General features: G+C 33.2%; 1 protein-coding gene across 2 annotated transcripts in view; it reads right to left on the bottom strand.

Annotated features, from left to right (window-relative positions):
* The window catches only part of CAPN7_4 (calpain 7), a 37,005-nt gene that overhangs the window by 8,223 nt on the left and 7,868 nt on the right, over positions 1–20,914 (bottom strand). Inside the window, exons 9-16 of one of the 2 annotated variants that reach the window (XM_051212943.1) lie at positions 15,252–20,844; positions 12,370–12,597; positions 10,606–11,030; positions 9,998–10,242; positions 6,207–6,339; positions 5,768–6,078; positions 3,727–4,011; positions 212–351 (exon numbers count right to left, since the gene is read on the bottom strand). In XM_051212943.1, the coding sequence (XP_051068870.1) occupies positions 20,658–20,844 (187 nt within the window). In that variant the 3' untranslated portion in view covers positions 212–351; positions 3,727–4,011; positions 5,768–6,078; ... (3 more) ...; positions 12,370–12,597; positions 15,252–20,657. The remainder of the gene's footprint in view (positions 1–211; positions 352–3,726; positions 4,012–5,767; positions 6,079–6,206; positions 6,340–9,997; positions 10,243–10,605; positions 11,031–12,369; positions 12,598–15,251; positions 20,845–20,914) is intronic. The other variant, XM_051212944.1, reaches the window with a different exon arrangement.

The following is a 20,914-nucleotide window of genomic DNA, read 5'->3' as shown; positions in this document are numbered from 1 at the left end:
GAACACATTTACACGAGGTTTTACGTTGATTATATAACTTACTGACTTAATTTTTTCTTTTTGATGAAAACAATTACCTTATTTGTCGAATAAACATTTCAAGTGAAAAGTCCTGTTGGCGTTTTACTTTTCCTCAAAAATGTAGTTATATATATATATATATATCGAGAGAGAAAGAATGGTAGACAAATATAGGTATATAAACGACTACCTTGGTCCACGCAATTCAATCAAAAGCTGATTATCACAATTATTATTTGGTACACTAATTTCAAATCGTGGATTAGTTCTATAACTTTCTTTGTCATTTATGCAGCCACCAGCATTTGATCCTTTCCACTCACCAGTAATCTACAATACAATTTTAAAAAAGGAAGCAAAAATATATGCAACAATCGGAAATTCAGAGAAATATTTATTCATTGTATTATTATTATTATTATCAATATGGAATTATGTTAGTAAGGGTGTGATACATACTACTGCATATCCTTTACAAAGGTTAACTCATGAACTGATCTTAGTAAGACAATAATTATTATTACTGTTGCGAATGGCTTTATTTAATATCATATGTTAAGGACAATATGGAATTATCAGCACACAATGTTTTGACGACCTTATTTTACGAAACAAGAAAAAAAAGTGAATAACTGCATACATTTATACATGAAATAAGTAAATGAAACAATCTGGAATTCAATGAATCTTTTTTAAAGCAAAATAAAAATATGTACAACTTTTCATTAGCGATATATTTAAGGATACAAGTTAGTGATTAGGTCAGCTTTTACAACCTGTTCGTCACGTAGTACATTTGCGAGATAAGTGTTGTAGAGTTTTTATATCTTTGCTTGCGTGCACGGATTTGAATGAAATAGCGTCTCGTTCTACAAGAAGATATACGAGGAGGCAGATGTAAGTGAAATGGATGGTTAGTATCTGGCAAGATTTTAAATGTCTATCCGCAACCATATACATAATAAGCCCAAAAATTCATCACAAATCCTGGTAAATGCCTTCAGCACTCTCCACAATACGGCAAAATCTTTTATCGAAAGCCCAGGAAAGAATAATGGGGAATAGTAAAGAACAACACAATATAATAATTAAACCGTAAAAGTAAATACGGAGCAATGCCAAAAACATGTGGTCTGTTTGTATAGTAATTCAAAAAAGGATTTTCCTCAATATCAATAAAGCATGAATAGATTAAGAGATCAGAAGAAAAACTTACACCAAAATAAATGACCTTTGACACCGTTTTTGTCAAAGAATATTACTACAAGCTTTTTGGGATGTTTAAGTGTTATTCATGTTTCAGACTAAAATTAACATCCTAACATGTAGAAGGATTAAGTGTGAGACCATTGTTCAATGAGAGACAAGAACTCATCCATTGTAAGGGGATGTGAAGAGGTAGAAATCGATGTGTATATAGTGAGATCATCTGTATACCTAACAAAAGTGTTTTCTGTAGATGTCACATTATGCAGAGAAATTGAGAAAAGAATAGCTTATTTTGGCACACCTTGAGTCCGTGAGAACGCAAAACAATTTCCTCCAAGCACAGTATGCTGTTCAATTTCAGAGAGGTAAGAACACACCCAGTTGGTTATCCTGCTGTCGGTGTTAATGCTGGAAAATGTGTTTAGTAGTAGTAGTTTTAGAGTAGAGTCAAAGACACAAGTATAGTCTGGAAACGAAAACCAAGAAGCTGTAGAAAGCTACTTGGTTCTAGTATGGGGACTGTTTAGCAGCGGACATCCACAACACCATCGATAGGAATCGAATTCAAGACCTTCGACCCTGCGCACGAACGTTTTACGTCTATACCAGTGAGTTGGCATCAAATGGTGTTAATGTCTATGTTCTGACCAGGTTCCAGATTATATATACTGATTGTTAAATTTCCAACCAATTTTCGCTAGTGAACGAATCGAGAAGACACTAGGAGATTTTTATATAAACTCTATTTTTACTATTGTATCTTCTTTACTGGATTTTTCCGAGTACGTATTTTGTTTCCTACCAATTGCTGTTTTAATTAGGGAAGAGTTGGTTGAAATATCGTGGTCATGGAATAGCATTATAAACAAATAGTCCGTGTATTTCACGTTAAACGATATATGTATATAGTAACATTTTTATTACCGTAAAAGTAGGAAAAAAATCGAATAAATTACAAACTTGATATGTAATATTCGATTAGCATTAAGGAAATGTGCGTTTTTATCAGAAGAACAAGAAACAGTGCATTCACAAACCTCCTCCATTTCGTCTAAAGCTTTTATTAATTCGCTTACATGAATGTTTTCAGCTGAGTTAAAAATAGACCGGACCAACAAAAACAATTATATACATCTAAATAACATACATTCTGTAAATGTTTGTATAAACGCCCAATATTATTTTAACAGTATAGAAATCAAATGATTTCATTTATCCAACTCGCAATACAACTCCAGAATGACATCTCATTTTTTGGCTTCTAACTTATTTTATACACAACAGTTTATAGCTTCTCATAGAAATCCATATAGCGTTATGATGAAACACATTCGAAAGGAAAATTTTTTTTAAATCACTAATTAATTGGGTTTTTCTGACCACTCCTTACAATTTTTATGATTTCACTTAAACATTATTATTATATGATCGATAAGAATGTACCACAAGATAGCAGGTGATTAAAAAACATGTATATATCATTACCAAGCTAAAATAATGATAGCTAATAACACTTCTAACATGAAATTCGGCGTTAACATTGGATCAATCAATCTTAAATAATGTAGAAACCAGTACATATGTTCATCAGTTTAAGTTCCCATATCACATAAACACAGCCGAATGAAATTAACAAGACAAATCTTAGAGCTACTAAAGAGATAAAATATTAGTGGTAGTATAAAATACTAGGTATAGAGAATATCTATCGACTGGAATCTTCCTCATTAAGCATTCCTCACATTGAAAGATAATGGTTGCTAACTTTCATATCCACTAACCCGGTCAAAGCGCCAGACATTTTGTCTATAAGTATAACAGCTTTGATTCCCTAATACATTTTACTATCAAGCCATACGTTCATTAATTTTAAATCTATTCATCGATTGGACTCAAGGGATCATTTCTATGGGTAAATAATACTTAGCTAAGTCACTTTAATCGAGTTGGTATTTCATACTAAGCTCACTGATAAATATCATTTGAACGCTTTTAAACAATGAGTGCAACAAACTGGGAAGTCAAATCGGTAAACTTAGTTATTACGGCAGAATTAAAAATAAAAACAATACAAGGTTGGTACGCCTGTTACCTGGTCAATATTCATTGCACAAAAATGATTGCAATGAAATGGAGAAATTTCATTAAAAATTCCCAAGATCACTCTGCGCAGTTATTAACTGTGGAAATGAAACTTGTTGATAGATCTAAACAGAATAGTCGAGGTCCTCATGTTTATTTTAATTAAAAATTGATGTTCAGTAATATTGTTCAGAATCAATAGCCTATGTTTCCTTTTAGACCATCAGTTTTAAAACTGTTTACTACTTCGAGTGCTTTTATTACTTTTGAAGTGTATATAGATAATTTCACCTCTCTATGCCGATACAATATGGTCATTTGAGCTGATGTACAATAAATGCCAGGTTCTGCATTGGATTATGAATGAGTTTCACTTAAAAAAACACAACAAAAGTTATGATTTTTATATCTTACTTGTTTTGATATAGTATAGGGATCTTTGATTTTTGACAAGGTAAATGGTGCTGTTGAATATACACGTAATGTATAATAAATTGTTATTGATTTCTCATATTGTGAAATCAAAAGAATGTAATTACATGTCCCAGGATCTTGAAGCATTTTAACTAAACAATGTGGACTATTAATACGTACAGAATCACAAAATGGTGCAGGATCATAAGGGTAATAGACTTTACGAGATTTGACATCTTTATAAACAACCACTGCAATGAATTCTTTGTTTTCGGCAAAATCCGCCTTAAATATTTAGATATGAAGAACAATAAAAAAAATAAACGAGACTATACGAAGGGATCGAATGGTAAGTATTTTGATTCTTCAGTATTAGTTTAAATATTCCCTCATGCAATATTCACAAGCAAAGAATATCTGAGGGAGCAATTGTTTTCAATGACTTCATCATTAGGCTCTAAAGTTATAAGTCTATAATTATTGTAATATCTTACTAAGGCCAAAATAAGGCATGCATTAATTACATTGACAATCTTAAAAAATTAGTGAACTTTCCCATCTGTTACGGGATAAATACAACAAGATAGTATTATTTATAAATTAGAGGGATTATTTGATAAAGGTTGGAATGATTCGTATCAAAGTGTCAGTTTATAATCAATATAATAGTGAGATAATAAATTGTGTGAATAATGTGCGTAGTAGAAGAATTCTGTCTTGTTAATCGTGATAATAATAACAATAATAATGATAATAAAGTTGTGTGAATGTCATATGTAACGAGAGAGGTATTGTCAAAGTAATTACGATTCAGAAAAGTCATGTGAATGGGAAAAGTTGAATGTATAAGTTAAGAAAGATAAACACAAAAGGAATTGGGAAAGGGGATATATCATTGCGAACTATAATATATTAGACAGGTGTTTTATTCAAGTGCGCAGTGCGAACCCATGACCATATCAGGGTTTAGGAACCCATAACCCTAAGGTCTCACGGAAAACGCTTAACCGAAACAGCCAAATAAGAGTGATTTGTAACGAATGCTACCTAAAAAATGAGCAGAAGCATTTCAGTGTTGTCAAATAACAATAGAATGTGAAAAAAAAGAGAAATGTTGTTTTTGAAGTCAAGAGAATCGAAAACGAAATGTAACTCATTTACCGATTACAAAGTTAGGTATACACGGATTTTTGAGCAATGATATTTGCGTGAGAGAAAACTATAGTACTCGGCTGCTTAATTTCAAGTAAGTGAAGAGGGACTCGAACTTGTGACCAAACACTCGTTGTATGCTTTGTATACTAAACTGGTGCTCATGTGAAAATGCAAACTCAACAAAAATTATACAGTTGTAATTATGGCATGATAATTTAGCAACTGTAAGCAAAATGGGGATAATGATGTAAACGACAGGTTTTCACAATATTTTACTATTCATTTAGAAGTACTGTCAGTGGTTAGATTAAAAACAGCTGTAATTATTACTTATATTATTGGTAATCTGGACTGCAGTTGCTACCTTAAAACATGATGGGTGAGGACGTTAGGGGTAATAACCCAAAATAATGTTAAAATTGATTGGTATACTTGTTTGCAGAAGTTTTACCACCACTACAGCTATGTATTGCTATGATGAAACGCAGTGACTATATTTTAGGAAATTTAATCCGGATAATGGCACCATACTGCGGCTAGATGAACTGAAATAGTATCCTTACATCCAGCAAGCAAAACCTCCCAACTTTCAGCCAGTAATTTTCCAGGATATGAAGGGATGCTTTGTTATGGAGAACTATTTATTTGTCACTTCATAACTCACGCTGATAATAACTTTCCCTGGTTATGCAACTGATTTTCTGGCAATAAGTTAAGAACTACATATTTGAAGTGTGAAAAATTCCATTCTTTTTAATCTCGAACAATAAGAGTTTTTAATCTATGGTCTAGCATTGCAGTTACTATTGTGTTACTTTGCAAGGGAACATTCAAATAGGTTATGGGCATGAATGTCGAATAGAATTCATCTGACAAATTTACTTACATTTCAAGATGTGTGGAGATTCAAAAACAGTCAGTTTCAGATTGTTGGCACATTTTTGTAGGAGGAGGGTATCTGAAAGCAAGGTGGACGCGAAACTGGATACGGAATAATATAAGTAGTTTCAAAGAGGTGAGGTCTGAAATGTAAACCACTGAGTGTTATCACAATGATTTTAAAGTAACTCGTGAAGGCCCTAGGTTCAATTTTTGACGTCATCATAAGTGAGTACAGTTGAGGGATGAGCTTCAAATTAAAACAGAATATCCATTGAATATCCCATGACTTCCTATGTTTCGTCAACTGAAGTTAATCTGTAACGTAAAATATCGTACTATTCTAATAAATATCCGAATTTCTCACTTAATCGTCGATTACAATGCTTAATAATTTATCATTATTGAGTGATAATTAAATTTTTAATTAATTATATTGAACTTACTTTATCTACAATATGTCTTGTTAAAAGCACCCATATAGGTGATTCAGTTTGGGCAGTAACTTCCAAATTATACTGTGGATTTTCAGCACTAGCGTAAGAATCTTTCTTTGGTCCAGATCCAGCAAGCCAACAACTTCATTTATTATAAAATAGATTAAAGATCAATAGGTTGGATACATTAGTCAAGTTAAGTAATTGATATTGACCACTAATTAATTATTAAACGTATGACCAAAGTTATAGAAGCTTAGGGATAATGATTCGAAGTACTAGGAATGTACATAAATATGGACGAAAAAATTAATATTAATTGGTCAGCTTTAATTTACTACTGTTCATTAACAACCGTCAGCTAACAATAAGGGGACCGAAATTTCTATTAAGCGCATAAAAAGAAGGATAATAAGTGTTTGTATTATATAAAAAAAGAATGCTATAGTGTGCTTAACGTCATTCAGACGGATACACTTATTTACACTGATTGGTCATTGAGTGAATGATTAGATTTATATTTGTCTATTGACGAAAATTTCAATCCGACGAGAAAGCAGTTTCTCAAAGACTGAAGAACTGTCTTGTTAATGAGTGCTAACTAGCAAAAAATCCAAACTTAAAACTGTTGGGATATTCAGAAAAATATACCAATAATTATCCTGTTAAGTCTAATGGTGTCCTTGGACTTTAAATGGACATTTCCTATTGGTCAATGTTTATTTCACTTGTCAAATATTGTACAAACGTTGTTTCTATTTTATGGTACGATGTGGTCTGCTTGATTGGTATATAAACAGAGTATGTTTGAAATATAATGATTCATATCTCAGAGGCTGAGACTTGCGTTCTGGACTCAACTGACTGGGCTAGACAGGGAAGCGGGCCAATCAGAACTCGAGGTCGTTCTTACGTGTTTACGCGTCTTTGAATCGGTCGATAATTCGCCAACCGACAATCAGCAGCATTTTCACGTTACAACAAAAACTTCTATCTTATTGCCTCTAACCATACAACATTATTTACGAGTAAGAGTAACAATTTCCCTTTGATTAATACATTTGAAAATCTTGATAATTGGATAATATCTATGATAAATAACGTTGTTGAGATGTTAAAATAAATAGCCACCTTCCTTGGGAGCAATGTTTGAATGAATATTTAAAAATAAATTACTGATCGCTGTAGAAATTAGGGGGATGTGATAAGTTTCCATGAATTCGTAGCAAATTTGTTTATCGATGTTAAACATCTGTGAGGTAATAAATATTTTTTCAAAGCAATTTTTCGTTCATTTAATGGTGCAAATATGAGCATGATTTTCACAAGAGATTTTATTTCAAAAAACTAACTTCCACATTATTTGCTTTTCATCTGGCAAATTGGTATGGGTTACAGCGGTTTGTTTATAGGACACATATTTAGATAGCTTTAGATAATCGAGATGAAATGTCTAGTAAAAATCATGCTCATATATGCTCCGCTAAATGAACAGAAGAATGTTCAAAGATGATGAGAGGACGATTCAACTAATTGGATTACAGCGCACTGCTGAGGAGTTTCATACTAGGACGAAACGGTCGTCCAGTGTTTCCAGGTTTTCATGGTGGTCTAGCTTCAATTGACTCATGATTTCAACCAGTGAAATAAATAATTATTTGTGTGAAAAAAACTACCGAATATTTCCTCAATATTTATGGTCATACTCTCAAAATTTATAAATTAAGGTACAGGAAAAAAAGCACAATCGGTTTAATGGCAAACCACTCTTCTTATTTCTTAAGTCATTTCAAATAAAACTCTATCAATTACAGTGTGTAGAACTTCTTATAATAGTGTTACTGATATAAAGTTAGGCCGTTTGCAGCTAATGAAAAGCTTTGAAGTAAAATGAATTCAGATTATTTTGTAAATCCTATTTATCTCGCCTTATTGAAGCCATATTATTATTAAGTTATCATTAGTGTGAGAGGATTGTGGAGATTATTGTGTTTTATCATTCACGTCATGGAATAATATTAGTTGGACAACCTTTGAAAACTGGGAAGCACTAAACGGATGTGCCGTCTCCCTACAGGACTCATCAGTGGTGTACATCATCGATGCCACTGTGGATCAGCCTCAAGACCGGAAAGTTTCGTGGCAAGGGCCTAACCTTTAAAGTAATAAGTCGGTATCTGATGATTCATATCATTAGCTTTAATCAATTTGAAAATTAGTTTGGTTCTTCATCTCAATAAAACAGTGGCAACTGAATTTTTAATTACAATTATACATTGCTTATACCTGTAAATAATACATGACAATATAATTGAATAGAAAATTTATTAAAATAAAGCCTCCATTTTATGTGAATTCTGCAGAATCACATTCACTATACATTAACACTAAATACACAGGTATTTAGTGTTATATTTGTACGTGTTAAAAGTATCCTACCTTTATGTACCATACACGGATAGGCACAAAGTCAAATAAATAAGAATTAACTAACCACTTCAAAAATATATATTGTGACATCCAATATTTTTGTTTTAATTGCACTTGTTAGCCATATATAGTCTAACTTAAATAAACAGCTTGTAAGTACTAAAATTATTATTGTGAATCTGTTCTTTTTTATACCAGGGAGACAAGGGATAAATGTGCTGGAAGAATACGAACAAGCCTTGTGTAAACTGAATTTGTAGAATTAGGTATACGATTATTTTGTAAAACAAAGCCTTCCTTTTTGTTTGATGACCGCGTAATTTAATTTCTGAAAATATAGGTCGTATTGGTACACCATGTTCTCTTTTCTCGAATACTCAATGACTCAGATTTGTGTGATGCTTTTTTCATGTACTTCAATTAACGTTGATTACACACATTATAAGCCATTAGTATCCATGATCATATAATACCTAATGTACACATCTAAGTGAACGGATTGACCACTCTTGTGTAACTAGAAAAAAAACTTACGTTATCGGATTCACACACAAATTATTTTTCAAACACACATAGGCAGCTTATTGGTTAGATCAGTTGAGTTTTAACCATTAGATCGCAGGTTCAAACGATGGCCTTTATCTATTTCGGTTTAAGCTGCCAAATAGTATTAATATGCCCCATATTAAAACTGTAACTGAAAGTCGGGTATGTAAACTTGTACTAGGTAAACAATTCGTACCTAAACACAAGTAATTTTCCAACTTAAGGATGAGAATATAACAGCACAGACTTTATAGGTATCAATGCCAAGGTAGGACCTGATAGTTCCAAATATATTGAGAATTGGATAGAAAGTTATTAATAAATATACTTTTTGTTATATTCCAATAGTAGAAAAATCGTATTTCTGATTTTTCGTGACTTAATGTAGGTCACTTCTTCAGAGTAAATAAATGACCGAAATAAATTTAAAAAATTCTAAATAGCACAAAGGAGACAATGCAGAATATTCTTAGTACAATCAAGACCATAATAGGTCTGAATATGCCAATGACCTGCCACTATTCATTTGTGCCTCAGAATGTGGGTGTGAAAAATGTTTGCGTTTGTAATATGAAATAGTGGGGTTGAAATTAGGCGTATGTGTGAGTAGATCGTATGGGAATAAACTATGTCAAATGTGGCTATTCGGATAAACAATCCAGGCTGGATGAATATTCAGGCCTTCTTTCCTATCGAGGGCAGTGGGGTTTAGTGTTATGTGAAACGCTCCGGTTACTGGCCTCTCTTTATCCGAATAACCACATTTGAGTAAAAAAGTGGGAGGAACCTAATGAGTAACAAATGATTTCACAAAAGCAACTTACTCATTAACACATGTAGTATATTGAAATAGTCCTGGATCCCAATTAATATAAAATACATCAAAGAAATGACATAAAGAATCATAATCTATCCAAAATACACCATTATCAATTAACTGTGCAGATGATCTATCAAAATTCAGCTTAGCTTGCATACTGGGGGTCCAGTGTTTTGAATCACGCTCAGAGAAATTACCTTTCCAACGCATATGACTCCATGGATTTTTCAGTAAAAATAAACGATAACTCTTTTTTTTTAAAGCGATCAGTGTTTTGTTTTTTAAACAAAATTTATGTTGTGGAAAAGGAAACAAAACATACATAAATAGAATTACAAACTTGGCGATACAGTTATCACATGGATTTCAATAAAATAATGATAATGATCACAATATTTAGATTCATGTCAGTGGAAAAAACCGATCACATATCAAGCATCATTACAATTTGTAATATAATTACCCAGATGATTTGTATGACAGTAAGGTTTTATTCATTTCCTTCTTTTTAAAAATGTGGGAAAATAAAAGGACTCTACCTATTTAGTAAGAAAAACTACTGGAAATAATTGGACGAAAACTAATTCAACTATCAGGTAGAGATTCACTTACATGGCTTCGAGTCACAGTTTATTTGTCCCCACCAATAATGCTACTACGCATTTGGCTAAACGAAGTAGGTAAATTAAAGTTCGAACCTGGAACTAAGTAAATGTAGACTGAAAGGCCTCAGCAAGTGCTTCACATTAGGCAGTCATACGTTAAAAGCGCTTGTTTTCGTTCGATCACCAACGTTCATCAACAAATAGGGCGCGATTTGTACGGTGAAGAAATTTTTTGTTAGTGGAACTAATTGACTTTTAATCATTGCATTGGTGACTTAAAAACCTCATTCGGTTTGGATACACCGGGTAATACCACTAGGTATGATCATTGGGAGCGTCCTCTCACTCTTTCGAAAGCCTTTCATAAAGTCACGCATTTATGGCCTTTATCAAGGAAGACCTGCTCACTGCCTACACGCCGCGATCTGTTTTCTACAAAGTGAGACAAATTGAAGAGAATGTCTTAACAACCATTTATACAAAATTACAAAAGTTTTGTTAGTATCGATCTTCCTTTTGACTAGTCAAAGATGAAGTTCCACAACTCCAAATAAGAGACCTCGTCTGGGGTTTATAAACAATGATTTTTCAATTAGAATATTAATTTACAATTCTTATTACTGCAGTTACGTTAGTAAGTCAGCTACAACGTAGGACCAGGCAAATATGTGCATCCATCCAAGTTGCCATATCTCATTAGCAGTTATATCATCTCATATATTTATTTTAAAAAGCAAAACTTAGAATCTTTCCACAAACATGTTTGGATTTGTTGGATTTTCATCAGACGAACAGTTTGTTAGTCAACTAACAGTTCTTTTGTGAGAATTATAAGTTAATTCATCATGAATGACATGACTTATAAATATAATGGTAGTGGAGTGAATGCAGTTACTTTTTATAACATATCAGATGTTGATTTTCATAACTACACAGTAAATTCATTGGTCAATTTCGGATTATATCCTCTATGTTTAGTCTTGTAATTATTGATCACATCTGTCGGTTGTTTAGTTAGTTTCAACTGGATATATTAATGTGGTGTGATGATTTGTGTTGATATATATTTGTATGAATTCTCTCATTGTTTATGATCGACTGGTTGATTGAAAATCGCTGAATTACAAGTCATTCATTATACAATTACTTCGGAATCACTCAAATTTGATATCGCACTGAGTCAGCCACATTTTGATATTATAAGTAGGAGAATAGAAAATTGCAACAATTAAAAAAAAATACTCCTAAAATGTCTGTCAGTTCGGGTCGAATAAATGAAAGGAATTCTTAGGACTATTTTATAGGTGACTATTAAGTAGATTTTTATTATTCTATTAAATGTCTGGATTGTAGTGTCTTTATACTACTTTTATAGTACGTTTCCACTTCATTTATAAACTGTTATTGGATGTTTCATCGTTCCTTAATTATCATTAATTAAAAATGAACCTATTGCTCAGTTTTGTAGTACATGTGAATTAGTTGTGTACAAAATATGCAGTAACCCACGCGTTTTTGAGCCAGGATAGCAAAAAAGACAATATTAACATAAAAGCTAATTCTGCTTGCTGTTTTTAGCTTTTGATTATCCATTTAGACTAGTAGGTAGTTGTGGACCGATAGACATTTCGCAGTCATTATGTTATTAGTTTAACAGAATGTCATTGATCAGGCAAGTAAACATAAGTGGATTTCTACTATCAAATGAATTCGATAAAGTAGGCAATATACAGAGTTGTATTTATAACAATTTCAAATGATAAGCACATACCTCTACCTCACGTATATCTAACATAGCATAAGCATGAGTTGGAACTAAACCTGACCGTTCACTTTCATCATCGGATAACTGTCCAGTTGCAATTGTAACTAGACAGTGACCTTTATGAAATCGACTTAAAAGACGACGAAATTCTCTATCTTTATCAAAACTTGTAGAACTAGACCGAATGGAGATACGTTCAGGAATCCAACCAGTCAATGCATGCAGATCAATATTCTGTTGAATATCAAGAAAAAGAAAAACAATCCGTAAACAAATTTCGAGTGAAACTCACCATAAAACAAACTTATTTTCAAAGAAATGTGTATGAGCACATGTGAAATGTATGATTATTTGAAGATCAAGTGTACACATCGAACGAAATTTTGTTTTATTTGGAGAGTAAACATATTACACATGATTTTTATATTGTATTACGAAGTGATTTCAGTTAAACAACTATTGGATACCAGCAAGCATTGAATAGCTTTTCCATCCTAGTATGGAACACCTCGAAAGTGCCGACGACGACTAAAAATTGGGTCAGATCAAAGACTTAAAGGTCTCTCAGGTAGGCCATTGAGCTAGCAACAAATAGTGGATATATCTAACTTTAACCCATTTGCGAAACTGTGTAACTATCTTCCAGTTCCATTGGTGGGGAACTGTCTAACATTCAATATGGTTAAACTCTACTGGTCACGTCTTGTCAGAACGGGAAGGATTTTATGAATAACGGAGTCAAACAAAAACGAGGAACAGACAAATGTAAGTAAATGGTTTTTGTTACGCGATGTCTGATCACTACAGTCAGATGTGAAGCTACTAATTATTAGCGTGCAAACCACGGTTCGAACACAGAACTTTCATATGTCGCGATGCATGTTTAATATTTCAGACTATTGAGTTTGAAATTCGATGGTCTATACTTTCAACTTAAATCAATCACGGAAATTTATTTATGTAATCACATAAATCCTGGTACAATAGGAAATCAAGAAAAAGTGCCAAATAAATGAAACGATAGTATGTATGAAAAAAGAAGAGACGGATAGTACAATCAAGAAAAAGATAAATTAACGATAATGAGCGACAGTCAGAGTCATTAATCAGTAATTAACTCAATCTAGACATGATCACATCAAGAATGTCACTAATTTTGTGCACTGAACGAATATAGAATACATACAAATATGTTTTAAAGGAACAATGATCAGACGGAGTTGATATGAGAAATATGATGTATTTGTGCCGCACATTTCGAACAGTTTGATCACACATACTTGTCAATATATCTTACATGAAAACTAATGAATGTCAATTAAATTAAAGTTCAAACGAATATTAATTTTCACTGTGGGGTTTTGAAAACTGTTGTATTTTATAAAAATCATGAACTGATCTGAGTTTGACTAATACCTAAAACCTAGAAGATTTAAGCGGTCGTTTTGTTCTAGTATGGGAATCCTCGAGAGTACGCACCCACGAACCTGCAACCAGGAATCAACCCCAAGAACTTCGACGTCACACGCGGATGCTTCGCGTTTTTGCGGTCTTGGGTGGGCACAGCTAAGGATTCCCATGCCGGGACGAAACGGTCATCCAGTACTTCCAGGTTTTTATTCATCGTCTTACTCAGATCGGTTCGTGATTTTAATAAACATAGGGTGATAACTGAAAATAAAGGAGGGAAAAAACTAATATCATATGAAAAGAATAGGAAATTGTCACACAGTTCTAGCTTGTAAAATGACGTAAGGTTCACCAGAAAAGACAAATAGTTTTCGTACACATAAAGGATGTTTGGATTTGCTAACACCCAAGGCCTTTATAAACCCAGGAACTCGCCCTTGACAATTTCTGCCTAACTTTCTAAAAGCTGTATTGACATCAATTCTATACCTCGTTTCAATTATATGCTTTGCTATTGATGAACATGGTTTCCTACTTATTTTTATCGGAGTATTTGACACTAGTTTATCCTGAGGCCATTTAGACACATGTTGCATAACCCTTGATTGCATTGTTCGATGAATCCTCCCTAGGTATATGCATCTGTACAAACATGCAGATTGATAAATGCAGTGGGATGTGACGCAACCACCTGTGCAACATCTAGGTTCGTATAGAATCATGAGCTTAGTGAAAACCAATTTAGCAGTACAATATAATTTCTCAATGGTTGCATTTAGTTTGTTATGAAATTATACTGTTCGACTTTTCTCGACATGACAAAGAGATAAAAAACCTTTTCTCTGTAAAAGAATTAAAAAGGCATTTTTGTATTAACCGACTTTTACACCAATTTGTAAACTTCGTTGAACCATTTAGTATCAACGTTTCGGCTAGGAGTTTTGTTTCTTTTTCAAAAGCATCTGCAGTGCATATTCACTGAGTTTTGTCAGAGGCACTTTGCTACGCCTCACTTGTGGTGCAGAAAACACAAAGTGTGAGAATTCAGATATTGCCAAGTCTACGTTGGCTTCTTATAAACTGAACGTTTTATAGTTACATCCTCTCCCGCTGAAAAGTATGTCTAAATTAGAGAGTAACTTATTATTTTTTTCGTCGTAAGTACGATATCATTCTGCACGCTATCCAATGCCTTATAAGTGCTTCACACTACCCAACGTTGCATCTAAAAGGAGAATGGTAAACAACTGGTAGCTTAACGCAAGAGCATCTCATCGACTCTGGACACGTTGCTCGACCGAATTTCATCTTTAAATATAATCTACACGGCCAAACGAGTGAAATCAAACAGAAGTAAAATTAGAAAGTTGTGAACCGTTCAAGTGTTGGTAATTTACTAATTTGATCCCGAAATCTGTATGCGAAAGCAACATATACAAACAAATGTTATATAGAATGAATTAGTAATTGAACATTACCGAATTTGATCCTGGGAAATCATATCCGCCCATCACTTTCATATAAGCTTTTTCTAATAAAGATACCCATAATTCATTTTGATTATTTGAATAACAACATAGCAGCTTTCCATCCTTTCCCATTGGCAAAAAGTCATCTATAATTACCTAGATCAGTTAGGCACATATATATTGCAAAATTGACTAAGACAGATTATTCATGTATACAAGGGTTCTATTAAAAAAAAAAACGATTAGGTTGAAAAATTATTTGTCGTTTATCGACCAATTACAGGTTTATGTACTTGACTTTGAATCATACTGTTTACACAAGGGGAAGTGAAACTACTTATTACCTAGTTGCTCAAACAGAAGTGAAGTGTGTTGTTCAAACTTGGAATATACTAGTTTAAATCCAAACGATTCAGTCCGATAGCAAAACACATCAAGCAGTAGCATTTATGTAAATCAACTCATAGGATACTGTCGCACATCAACATAAGAAGTTATGATCTAGACGAAACTCCGCCGAAAGTGGAAAAGAACAGAGGATAAAGGTGAATGAACAATTAGTTATAAAAAAGTAATAGTAAGATGTACGGCAGTAGTTCGTCAGTCCACTGGAAATTTACAATAAGGAGAATATAGAAATACAATAATTTGATAATTAGACAATAAAAATACTAGTAATCCGTAAAACAGTTCCAAAAGTCCTGGTGTCCTCAACATATGTCAAGTCATAACAGATCGGTTACATCGCCAAGTCGTATAGTGTTTATCAGGACAGTAAATCATAAAAATCACCAAGTTGACAAATACATTAAGATATTTGGACAATTATGAACTTCTAACTTAATTGTATACTAAAAGAATATCTGTACGTCATCTAAGCAGGAATTTTCACAAACTAATGTAAATATTGGGATAGTACAAGCCAATAGTATTGAGAGTTTAGTGCATCCAAATTAATTTTCAACATTTACACGTAAGTATGTATTCACAAAGTAAGTGTTACGGTTGGAAAACTGGTAACAATAAATTAAGGAGTTTTTTATCCTTTGAAACACAAATTAACATAGAAAGTTTTTTTTAATTACTGTATTTTTGTACAGAATTTGAGCCAACGTTGAAAATAACAATATGGTCGATATGTAAAAAGTGTCTGGATTCCTATTGACGAAGTAATTACAACCATCAATAAATTTTCACTTCCTCATGTATTGTACTGTTGATAAAAAGGATATTGATGCGTAAATATGCTCGTGATATAGAATTACATTATAACAGAAAAATAGACGATGTTTTGTTATTCAGATGATTGTAGACATGGGTAACATGGCCCAAAGTTGATCAATGTTGCTGTTGAATAGGATGGACGTGACGGGTATTCATCTCAATAACTTCATTTCGTTGTGTTGTGAAAGCCTAGATAGACATACGTTTATGTGCCACTCTTTACGTTGAATATGACTGAGTCCCAAAGTAGTACCCATCGGTGATTTCACGTGGGATCCATGCTACCATCTACAATTTCTCTATTTTTTAATTGTATAATCTCTTTCAGTTTGACGATTTTAGTTATGGGAACTTGAATGGACAAACATTTTTCCTATATTCTACGTTGCTAATGGTTAGCTCATGTAATCAGTGAGATCGTATATTTTGAGATATCTGATAGTATAAATACCTGGGACAAGATTTAAACATTCCAAACCCATAAACACATAAACTGGAGGCTTCAAAAAGATTTTTTTTTAAACAGAGTAAGGTACAACAACCGAAGAATGAACAAATTGTTTACTTCACTTTTGTTCACTTCACAATTGTATAAAAGCTAGAAGACTAATATCGTTGATCGATAATTGAAAAAAAAACGTTAGACATGTTAGAAAGATATAAAACTTTGTAAACAATCCACTAAGATAAATCATTTTGCATTGTTAATAATTTAAACCTCATATAGTTGCATGCAAGTATTATTTCACAGATTTGTTTGCTGTTGACCTGCCTCCAGTGACATAAAGGTAGAGAGGTCGATTAAAGTATTATTAATTGATAGTTTATATTGCCGATAAATCTGGTGAGACTATAATTTATGGACGACCTTTGAGCTAAGTTAGACTGACCTTGAGAGTGTCCACCTAATATCTATGATCGAATGAAGGATCTAAACCTGTGCAAGGAATTAGAAATATGTTTTACAGTTGATGATTAACGTTAGGAATTAGATTTAGGGTTTTCATCACGAACTGACATCAGCTATAATGCCAAAACTCTATTTAGCCAAATAGATGGGTGGATTTAGCGCCTAAATCCGAGACCTGTTATCTTATACCTGATTGGTTCATCCATAAATTATAGTCTCGCCACAAATCTTAGTTAAACAACCATTGAGAACTAGGTAGCACTGAGAAGCTGTTTCATATTAGTATTGCACTAAACAGTAGTGTGCATCGACGACATTATTAAGGGTCGAACCTAGGGTCTTCAGGTTTCATGACGAGCGCCTAACCTTTAAACTATTGATTGGGTATCCAATGATTTTGTATTCCAATCACAGTTAGTGATATTTTGTGATTACTATCCATTCCTGTTAATGATATTTGTTTTACACCTAACATGACTTAACTAGGGGCAATTTGTGATGTAGAACTATGTGATCTATAGAAACTATTTGATTTCAAGTTATTTCTCATCACGGATTGAGATTAGTTGAACCAACTATTGGAAATCAAGGAACGTACTCCATTTCAAACTAATTAAAAACCAAACAATTCACTGTTAATTAATCACATACCTTTCGTGGAACTCCATTGAAATTTAAACGAACCATGTATTTTCCACATGGATTATAAATAGCTTCATTAGTTATGCTTTGAGGATATATAACACTGTAAAATAAGTCGTTTTATTTTTTATTTAAAAACAAAATTAATGGAAATAATCGTATCATGAATAAGTGAATTGATAACATTGTATTCTGTAAGTTGGAGATAGTTGAAATTGCGATGTTTTTGTAGTCATTTTGAATAACATTACTAGGTGCTTAGTTTCCTATTAGAAGTTGGTCACAGAACAACAAAAACCCGTTACAGTTGAATTATCCAGTTCGAATGCTTTAACTATTGAGACACCACCTCATAATTTTGGGGTGATTTTTATACAGTCATAATTACTGAGTGTCACAGATATCTTAGTTGTGTGTAACCTACTGAAATTTATGCTTTGGTTCTGTACTTCTATTACGATTCACCGTGTCCGATTTATATACATACGCTTACTGAACTATCTACGAGATTGTTGGTGATAACTAGGATATAATATTGTTAACAACTACATGAATAGGTACACAAATCACTGGTAAATATATAATTTATAATGATAATTTATATAACATATAATTCAATTGAATCATGATCTCAACTATTGAAAATATATAATTGTCCGTCTGATATGTACAAGGGCATATAGGCTGGGACCTTAACTGGGAGGATAATTCGTTGCCTCCAGTAGAGCTTACCATTTATGATTATTCACTCACTATTTAACCTTGAGATGGTATTAATGAAAATAATATATATATAGGAAAATTACGTTTCTAATTTTTTTGACGTTTCGTCACTTAGTATTAGCCCTTTCATCAAAGAATAAATAAAAAAGTCAAATTTTTAAGGTACATGTCCGGGCACCATAATTTGGAGAATACGATTACTCTTTCCTATTTATGTGTTGCCACACATTTAAATTGATAAACACAGTTGAATGTGACGCAATTGTCTTCACATCTTTTAAGTTTTTAGTGAAGTATGGAGCATAAAAGGATGGAAGGGTCATGACCTATTATAGCAGTAAAGCCTGTCTACATTACTTAACGTTTAGAGGTGATTCAATTAATCTTTTATTGAAACAAAAGCTTGAATAGGTTATTAACAAGACATATTACGCAGAAAAGGTAATTATCAAGGGAAAATCAAGGTCCATGAATCCCCAAAAGCTTAAAGGATATGGAAACGATTGCGTCACATCCAACTGTATTTATCAATTTAAATGTGTGGCCACATAAACATGGGGAGGAGTAATCGTGATCTCCAAATTAGGGTGTCTGAACATGTAACTAAATGGTTTCGAAAACAAATAAAGACCTAATAAGAGTAGATGATAAACTATTCATTATTTATTGTAACACATAGATATTGGTACAAGGAGGCACCAAATACATATGCGTCACACAAATCTCATTTGATTTGTGCGAGGACAGTGATACTTCCCGGGTGACCAAACCAAAACAGGTGGTTTTCTTAGCGCGCCACACCTGGAGCCTTTGACCTAAAGGTCTGATCCACAAGGCAGTGGAGCGACGTTAGGAGATGCAGTCCCATGGTAGTCGGTGACCAACAATTGGTTCATACGTCATTTGTTCCATCAGGATACTGGAGCCCATATGTGCCATTGGTTTGGAATCAGGGTTTTCCAACTCCCCTAGGTGGACTCTCCGTGTCCACCAACCTGGTTAAAGTGCCGGACATTCGCTTTTCGTCCTCTCAATTTCGTAAACAACACCCGTGGTGCGAGAAGGCAGTGAGTAGGACTTCCCTGGCAGAGGCTATATACGCGTGGCTATGTGAGAGCATTTCGAGAGGGTGAGCGGACTCGCCCCACTCTCGACCGTACCAGGGCATTTGGGGGCAGATGATGAACATCCAACGTCCTCTATCGCCAAACACAGTTGAAATAGGCATAAGGCTGATCTTAACATGGCTTTCATGCTGTACAAAAGCGTAAAAGGGTGGATAATAAGGTTTATTGAAGCCTTAGCCATACGAAAATTCAGCCCCTCTTAATGTATTCAAAAATAGTTCACACCTTAAATTTATCTTGGTAATGCTATTCAGGTTTAAAATTGTTATTTATATTATTTTCTTAATTATCCTCGTCTCCTCTTGCCCTCCATTTCTAGTCGATTTGACCTTTTATGTTTATATATAAATGTTCTTAACAAATATGTGTGATCAGATTGTTCGAAATGTATAGCGCCAACATACCACATAGCTCTCATAATCTTCGTCTTCTAATTACACTAACCAAATTAAATGTTACAAAGGAAGAATAGATGTGCGATCAAAACTCAGTAAACAGTTAAACTACACGACATAAACAAATCTAAACACAATTGTGAGTCCTTATTTAATTGTAATCAACTACAGAGTTTGAGAATTACGTTTCAGCTATATCTAAGAGCGTTAGTTGATATCTCAAAACAAGTGTCAATCTTTCAACTGAGATTTCAACCCAGTACACAAATGAAAAATATGAACAAGTTGGAAGAAAAGTTAATTTCGAATATTTGATTGTGTTATATAACGTTGAAGATGACTAAACCATATAAACTCAACCAATCAAAATCGAACCATCTAATCAATAATTAAGTCATAATAAAAACAATACAAAGTAGCAACAGATGAAGAAACAAACTGAAAACGTTGACAACACAAAACAGCTTATTATATATATGACGCGTAAAAGTATGTCTGCCTGTCTATCTACATTCACTAGCCAGTCATGGCTTGCTTTCGTTGAACGCATCATATGGTCTGTCATTCTAGTGATTTTTACACTGCAAAAAAAAACAAGATACAATGGTAAAATACAAATAATTCAGAACAAGTAGCTTTTTTTAGTGAATA

Source organism: Schistosoma haematobium, chromosome 3 (genome assembly GCF_000699445.3).
Source record: "Schistosoma haematobium chromosome 3, whole genome shotgun sequence".
Taxonomy (NCBI): domain Eukaryota; kingdom Metazoa; phylum Platyhelminthes; class Trematoda; order Strigeidida; family Schistosomatidae; genus Schistosoma; species Schistosoma haematobium.
The sequence above is the reverse complement of the archived record's forward strand: the minus strand, read 5'-3'. Positions and strand labels throughout refer to the sequence as shown.